The sequence below is a fragment of the Conger conger genome, chromosome 2, assembly GCF_963514075.1.
Source record: "Conger conger chromosome 2, fConCon1.1, whole genome shotgun sequence".
NCBI classification, from domain to species: Eukaryota; Metazoa; Chordata; class Actinopteri; order Anguilliformes; family Congridae; genus Conger; species Conger conger.
The window spans coordinates 60,314,592-60,323,509 of record NC_083761.1 but is presented as its reverse complement, the minus strand read 5'-3'; the positions used below and the strand labels follow the sequence as shown (position 1 = coordinate 60,323,509).

The 8,918-nt window shown below is 42.0% G+C and overlaps 1 protein-coding gene across 8 annotated transcripts in view; it reads right to left on the bottom strand.

The window, feature by feature from the left end:
* Positions 1-8,918, bottom strand: part of LOC133114191 (neuronal-specific septin-3-like) — a 66,651-nt gene that overhangs the window by 11,266 nt on the left and 46,467 nt on the right. For all 8 annotated transcript variants that reach the window (XR_009705529.1, XM_061223371.1, XM_061223363.1 and 5 more), the window contains one exon: positions 4,871-4,999. Coding sequence is in view for 7 of the 8 variants with exons in the window: in XM_061223371.1 (XP_061079355.1) it covers positions 4,871-4,999 (129 nt within the window). In the remaining variant the exon portion in view is untranslated. The remainder of the gene's footprint in view (positions 1-4,870; positions 5,000-8,918) is intronic.

Genomic DNA, 8,918 nt, shown 5'->3' with positions numbered 1-8,918 from the left:
TTTTAGTTCTTCCGAAGAGAGAGGAAGCATTCAGCTTGCCAGTGCTCATGGCTGTTTCTTCCCCTTTTCTACAGTCTCATTTTTGGCCCTGAAACAGGGCGCCGTTGTGTAATGCTCTCTTGTTCCTGTGGTTAATTTACTGTACAGCACTTTGAAGGGATTCAAAATCTGCTAGGGGCTTTTATCCTGTGAAGGTGTTTAGCTGTGCTGCCCCTTTAATCTTTCTCTCTCTGCTGGAGCTGCTCTGTGCTTCAAAACAGGTCCCTGCAGACTCCTTCATTCTGTAGACTTACTGGCAGCAGAGGGAACCTACATGCCAGTTGGAACATATGACTACTATATATCACAGAAATAAGTTAAGATGTATTAATTTATGTGGAACTACCATACTTATATGATATTCTAAACAGAAAAATAACACTACAAGTCCTTTGCAACAGAACATTTTCTGTGATGGCGGACATTTTATACATTCTCTCATACAGATACACCTGTAGTTCTCGGTAGCAATTTCCTGTTACAATACCGTAACTGAAAAACCAAAATGAGTGCAAGCTATTTTTAATTTAGTGATCTGGAGACATCAGTGTACACCCACACACTCAGTCTAATCCTATTATGTGAAGTTTTGTGAGCAACATTACTGTAAGCCATTTTAATTAATTACCTGAAAAGGAAAGTGAGTAAAATAGTGCACTGTGTTAAGCTTCATGTTTTCAAATATACATATCACATCCATTAAAACTATGTTTTTATTGCTAATATGACCACTATTTTTTTAAATGGATTGTAATTTAAATTATGTATATATTAATTATAATATAATAAACCACAATATATAATATAATTTGCCTTTCTTTTCCATTACAGAACATTGAGTTAGACAACAGAGATGACTCCCTGTCTAGCTCCTTTAAAATCTCAGGAGGTCAAGTGAATGGGCCAAATTGTCTAAACAATTTAAAACAAATACATCACATAGACAGGTTACAACAGGTTTTAAAATAGAATCATTCTGTGCTTAATCTTGTTATATACAAGGGTAAATGTATTATTTATGAACCTAAAAAGGCAGATGCAATATATTTCAGTGTTAAATTGGACGTGTTCTGAATTTTTAAAACATTTAGGATAATGGCAGGGAATAAACGCAATTACAGGTCCGCCTGTTTTATGTCCCTGCCTCATAAACGCTGATCCTCACAAGGTTATGGTATATGGAACAAACATAAATCTAGATGGAACCTGGACCGGTTTCTCTGTGCCCTCAAAATGGCCCCGCATTCATGCCAGGGAAGCTATGAGGACAAAGACTATTCATTTCACACTTATAGGAGAGCACCCAATCCCCCATTAGCCACACCGTGCTAGCACTCACACTAGTCACTTATTTATTGCGTCCTCCTACAAGTCGTGTGGATTAGACATAGCGAAAGCAGATGTCAGTCTTGGAGCGGTCGTAAGTTTAATTGAGGGATGAGGAAGTGGAGTAGAACAGAAAGCTCTGAGAGGATATGAGACAGTAAGATTTCCACTTTAGGGAATTTGGAGATGAGCATCAAACTCAAACCGGGGCTCACGTTGAATGCAGATATTTGCAGGCAAATCTGCCTTTGTAATTTGGTTCAGGTTGCGAGGAAAAGCAGACTCCCAGCTCTCGTGGGAGATGTTGTTTGTTTGCTCGTGGCAGGAATGGTAGTGCTGGAGATTTGTTCCGACGGCTCAGCCAGAGCAGGATAAGGGTAGGATTTACCTTAATACCTGAACGGCACTCATGGAATGCAGAGGGAAGGGCCACACCTAGCTGGTGTCATGTTACATGTAGTGAGCCATGCCTTGTCTCTCACAGGTCTTCTCAAACTGTCAGTGAGTCACGTCTGTACCTCTGTCTCTCACAGGTCTTCTCAACCTCTCAGTGAGCCATGTCTGTACCTCTGTCTCTCACAGGTCTTCTCAACCTCTCAGTGAGCCATGTCTGTACCTCTGTCTCTCACAGGTCTTCTCAACCCCTGACTCTTCATATTATTTCTGTTCTCAGGGTGCAGGCAATGCCAGTACCATGCAAAGGCAAGCCAATGACGGACACATGCACACAAAAAGTCTAAGAACCAGGGGGGTAATTTCACAAAGCAGGGTTATGGAGTTAGATGGATAACTGTGCGGAGTAAAACTCAGAACAGCTCTTTTATAACTTCAATCCATGTTCCGGGTTTTACTCAGGGCCCGGTGCAGTTATCGCTAAATCGCTATTGGATTGCAAGGTACTGGTCTCCAACCCTGGTCATGGAGAGCTACTGGGTCTGCTGATTTTTGTTTTCACCGTAAAATCAGCACCCTGTTGAGACCCAGTTAACCAGGTGAGGTGAGTTAAGTGTGTAATCAATTGCTCTAATTGATTAATTAAGTGCACTGAAGACCACTGCTCTGAGGAAACTTGGTGAGTCAAAGAGTAAATATACTGTAAGGCAGTGTCTAGTTCACACATGGTATGAAAATATTTTTCCATCTAACACATCTACAGTGCTATTTAAACAAGCATAAACAATTGTGCCTTTGTCTGAAGCTGAGTGGATGGGGCTTTCATAGGACATGCTACCCTGTAGGTGAGTAGCTCATAAGCACCATTCTGACGCATTGATTCCTTTGAATCAGAACGCGTGCTCATTGACGGCTGCCTTTAAGCTCTAGACCAAAGGGCTGCTGCCGCTGCTCTGTACGATATCTCTGCCAACTCGGAAATCATATTCCTGTCACTGAACCTCAGGGCATGTCAAAACCCCATGTTCGGGCCTGCTGCCTTTCAGGCAAGTCCCTGCTAAAAGATTAATTGCACGCCGCTATCGGTTTACACCAGAAAATGAGAGAAATGCTGTTGATTTGTGCCACCTCTTTTAACTTGACAAGCCCTGACTGACATCAAGTCAGAACAGCTTTGTTTAACGATGGCGCTGGAGGGCACAGCCCCGGGGCAGGTCTCGTGCTAACGTTATTCCTTATCGCTCGCAGTGATTGTGTGAGCAGAACAGGCCACCCCACACTTAAGGTGCACAAAGTGTTTTATATGACACATGGTGTATAAATTATACACAGCTCAATCTTATCCTGCCTACAGGGAATAATACCATTGTGCACTGGTCTACTGAGTCAATATTTTCTTACGTGAAAAGCAAATATAAATACGAGAACAAACTGCCATACAAGAAGTAGCCTTGTCTGCAAACCACAAAGTAATCACAAAATAATAAAGGTTGAATGGTTTAGCACCTCGTTGATCTGCATGAAGATTTATACTCCCATAAAATAAATATTGGCATTGAGTACAGTTTTCACATAGTGTAAAATGGATTACAGTGATCACTTTCTTTCTTAAAGGGGAGAGAGAGAAGCCACTCAGTATAACACTTGGATGGACACATTTATAAAGTAGCCTCGTAAAGATAAATTATTTAGTGCTTACTTTGTCCATCCAACTACCCCTTTTACTTGCCAAATAGTTTCAGTGGACAGATATTGTGATATTGCTGAAAGTACATTGTGAAAGCCAAATACAATGGTGACATTCAAGGAACACAGAAAAGATTGAAAGCAGCCAAGGTGACTGCTTTCATGCCTGTTTTGGTATGGTGGTGACTTGGGAATCAAAGCGTAAAATCAAGGCTGTTCATCTGTGTATGCAAGGGCTTTGTCAGCACTGTACGTGCTCCTCAGAACACTGAGTCACATACAGTTAGAACATACACATTTCACAAAGCACTGACATTTCAAAGTTAAACCTGATAATATATGGGTGGGGCAAAATATGTATGGGTGCAAACTAGTTGCTAGTTTACCCACAAAGAAACTGTATCCTCTCTGGTGAAATGTTTGCCCAACTCCCACATTTTGAGGATTTCAACATTTCTCCAAAGGGTACTGTCCACAACCATCAAAAAGGTGGTTGGTAATGATGACATTTACAGAACATTATAAAGTCTACATTACAGGTCCTAGCATATGTTTTAAGCACAGGGCAGAATAATCCCAGGAGAACAGACACATGAAAGGTAGAGGACTTTATGGCTTTGACTACAGGCCTTTGCTTCCTGTTGACATTACTCCAGTAAGCCAAGAGCCAGGCCAACCGATAAGGCGCATCACTTGATCATCTTCGCAGATTCTCGGTCTTTGGCAGGAATTCCGCCCTGATAACTCTGTCAGAACGGTCTGCAGCAGAGGCCATTTGTGATAAGCCTCCTCTCTGTGATCTGTCAGAGGGAAGCTCACCTCACAGGGAGAGAGAGCGGGGGAAGTGTCTGCCGGATCTCTATCTGGAGGAGGTTTGCTGAAACACAACATGGCGGTAACAGTGGGACTGGCCTCCAGGAGGATAGCTTGTGAGCAGCAAGGCTGTTTTCACTTCTAAGCCATCAGCTTAGCGCTACACTTCTGAGAGCAGACTCACAAACGACTGGCTTACCTCCAACTATTAAAATCGTTTCTCAGTTTTATTTAGTCACATAATTTTTCAGCGTTTTTGTATGTCCACCTGTGGCACAGGGGCTAGAGGTTAATGTTGTAGGGTCAACTGGGGGGCCCTGTCATTGTAACCAGTTCCGAGTTACCTTACCAAAATTGCTTCAGTAAACAACCAAATTTAATACAGACAAATGTAAGCATTACAAGTCACCTTGGACACAGAATTGGTAAGAAACAAAAAAAGTAATAATAACTGTTGGCAACAGTTTAGCATTTTATCTAAAGCCAGCTTCACAAACCAGGTGAAAACATATAGGACATACAGTACTTAGCAGTGTGCAATTACAGTTCCATTGAATGTAAATAGGTTAATATGACTGCCTTAAAAACGGGCTGCTGATTCAGGGAAACCTACCATGGCTGACAGACTGCAGGTTCACAGTCTTAGGAATTTTCTCCTCATAATTTGGTGTGCAAGATTTCCGGCTCACTTTGGATTTGAATAATGTGTTCACGAGGGTTGATTTTCCCAGTCCGCTCTGACCTGCAAAGAAAAGGAATCAAGTTAACTCCCATTAAATATGCATTTCAGAATACACTACTTTCATGGGGCAATTACACAAAAGCTATACTTTCTTGTGCAGATATCTTGCTGTAGGAATACTATAGCAGTCACACACATGTGCAATCCTATCTTGTTATCCAACAGAGTTATCCAGAAAAAACTGAAGACAGCATTCATCATGGTCAGTCTTTGGCTAATAAGACATGCAAATGCTAGCATGAAATAATTAACTACGAATATTTAAATAATAATTTTCCACCTCACAAATCAACATAATCTGGACTACATGATCTCCTTTATACAATTTTTTTTCCCCCACAAAGAATAATATTGAACATTTCAGCCATAATTCAGTTATCAGTGTCCAGCACTGTAAAAAAAACCCAGACATTTCCTAACTCCTATCCTGAAAAAGGGCAGTCCCAAATCCATCAATTTGCAGCATGCAGCTTTTGGGATATGACATGAACGGCACCATTACAACAGGGTGGACCATACATCAGCTGCCACCACTGTTCATTTATCACCGGAGACACGCGGTTGCCTGAGGGACCTGTCTCGGAACGAAACTATTGGGCCTTCGGCACTGACGATGACAGAGATGGACAGTGCGGAATTGTTCATGTCTAACCACTGGATCACTGGCCACCTAACCAGGAGTACTGATGGATTTATGCTGGGCTTACACTTCAAAGAAAGCCAGTGATGTGCAATTTATGACACTGAAACCCAACCATAAAAGCGGGCCTGTTTTTTTTTTTTTGACCTGGGGCCTTAATATACACTGCTCTAATACGAGGCGTTTGATTATTAAAACAAGGGCAAAAGAGGACATTCAAACAGCAATCAATTCAAATCGTGCTACTATGTTCAGCGGGGAATGAGTCATCATGAGGTTGTTTGGCATTATCACAGTCTTCATGAGTAAGGTCATTTATGACATACGTGCATACTGTGTCTACAGCAATGCTTACTGTGCTAACGTGCATTCATTTCTTCAACAGGATGTTGACTAGACATCATCATGGTTTTCATTTTCAGCAGTGCATCTATGGGCACACTCACTGGGCAAGCGTAGACAGTGTGTTGCAATCCCTCTGACAAAAGTATTGTGGATGGAGTCTAAAGCACATTTCAGGTGTTCACCGTTTTGAGTCATGCAAGCACTCACTTCCACATGACTGCATTTAAACCTCTCTCTGATCTCTGCTAAGCATTCGACTCATCAAGCCACAGGAAAGCTTAAATAAAGCAGAACAAATCCTGATCAGAAACTTGAGTATCCTGTATATTTCAAAAAACCACCTAAATCGTTCAATTTCGTCATTCCACGAGGAAACGGCGAATTGATAAAACTGAAAAGAACGTACTTGATACACATTCTGTCAAACATATCATATTTCAATACATTAATATTTAATTTGCCTTCAGGGCTCTTAAGCAAAAGTGTCCAGTGTTTCATAAGGAAGAGTTCAGCATGTGTTAGCATTAGGCTTTAATGGGGTTTGGTGTAAACATTTCCACATAGCACTGGATGGCACTGAGGATCAGCGTTGCCTCCAGGGCATGGCAAGAGGCACAGCGGTTTGGAGCAGGAGGTCACCAAGAGGATCTGTCTTCCCACTATGAGCTGTGCCACTCAAATCCCAACCTACCACACAGTGTGGAAGCACATGATTCAAGTGGCTGGGTCTCTGGCCGCTAACGCGCCCCGACACGACTCCTTCTACTGCCCTGCAGCTCTGCTGGCTTAACTCAGTGCAACACCCCTTTTGGTGGCAGTGTCTCATAATGCTTTGAGAAACTGGACTTCATGTAAGCTGCTAAGGAGTCAGTTATTTGCTGGTTGAATGTCTTTGGCCCTCAGGACTGTGAATTTTAGGGGTGGGAAGGATGCATCATTTGCCTTACAGACAAATGCTACCGGTGTAGCATATGCACACCATACACCACTTAAACATCTTCCCAATTTTGTATGGATTAACATGGTGAAAAAAAGATTAGTATCTGCAAAAACCTTGATATGAACAATTTACTGAGAGTGATCATTAGTACCAGAACAGCCTGACTGTTGATGTGCAAAGGAACTTGTGTCTGCTTACAGAAAAGGAAGTCATAGATTTGCATGGTACTACATGCTGATTACTTTCTTCTTTTACACAAACGGCATCTGAGGCAATCTAACACCACAACCCTCAGCACAGGATGCCTGCCTGGAAAAAGTGATCAAGCACCTAATGACTAATATCTTGATTCAATAGCTGAACATTGCGTTATCGCTCGCTAAGTTAAGCCATGTGTCACGTACAGACCCCCTGATAAGCATTTACGTACATCTCATACTGCCAATTGACAAACACTGTATTTTAAAGAAACAAAGCAATTTTTTTTTTTGATGAAAGTAACTTGCCTCCAGATGAACATAAAAAAGAAATCCTCTCAATTTGCACAATTTTACTTATTAAGGCAGATGGTTTTCTAAAAAGCACCCACTAGATTGGAGGTCACAAACCCTGGTCCTGGAGAGCTACTGGGTCTGCTGGTTTTCACTGTTACTCTGCACTTCAATTAGAGCAGATGATTACACAGCTAACTCACCTCACCTGGTTACCTGGGTCTCAACAGGGTTCTGATTTTAAGGTGAAAACAAAAACCAGCAGACCCAGTAGCTCTCCAGGACCAGGGTTGGTCACCTCTGCACTAGATACTTCAGCTTGTTGATCTTCCAAAATATTCTCACCTTACTGCTAATTTACAGCAATTCCGCTAATTTCTCAGGGCATTACAGGTCATTATATTTAGCTCACAGACGAACACCTATCCACATTTCAACCAGTCCTACAAGCCTACACTTCTTGACTTTTCTGTATGAAAGCAGGATGGAAAGAGCGAATACGAAACCAAACTGACCTACTACCTCCACTTTTACTGCCTTTTATTTGTTTACCACTGTTTAGTCTGCGACCAGAAGGTGTGGACAATGTTCCTACTCATAGATAACCTCTGGCCCAGAGGCCAAGGAGCTGCAAGCCACCCCAAAGAAAACCACATGATCTTCTTCATATTTGTCCAAAAAGCACTCATTACCATGAGCTGCGCATATACAAAACCTACTTCATTCGTTTTCCCCCCATGGCCTACGAGCTACATATAGCTTACAAGCAGCCAATTCAAACTGGACATAAGGTCAACAGAGTTCTTTTGATCGACTGGCCTGGCTTCACATCTCAGGGCAGTGGGAACAACAGGACTTGTGTAAGACAAAATTATAACCATGTGTCAGGCGATCAGTTAGCTGGGGTCAGGACATTGCACATGGGACACTTTTGAAGGGAGGAGTGTATGTGTTGTCGCTGTGTGGTTAATGGTCCAGCCTGGGGCAATGGGATTCATCACAGGCATTAGATCTCACCTGATGAGACTCACTGAGACTTCTCTTGTCACAACCATCAGAAACACCCCAGGCACAGAGATTCCACAGCACCCCTGGTCTGCCAGAGGGCCTGAAAATTCCTGTCCTAAAACAGACAATCATGCACGTTCTGTGTGTCTGTGTGCTGGTGGATTTCTGAGAAAGGAGGAGCGGGAAAGTATATTTTAACCAGTTCCATGTTCCCGTGAAGAAGAAATGTCATCAAAAATTTTGGTGACAGACGGCAGTACAAGAAAGTGGCCTTGCTCCCATTTCCATAAAAGGAGAAGTCACTGCCCTTCTGCTTCAGCACATGTATATTATCTGCTATATGTAGGGAGCTGTTCCAGTTCCACTTACTTACAATGAATGCAGAGTAACAGGATAATTCTATAATTCTATAACTGATTGAAAAGTGTATAGTTGAAATTGAAAATTTGACAACTGAATTGAATTTAAAGTGTCTCAGATTCCAGGGATAGTACT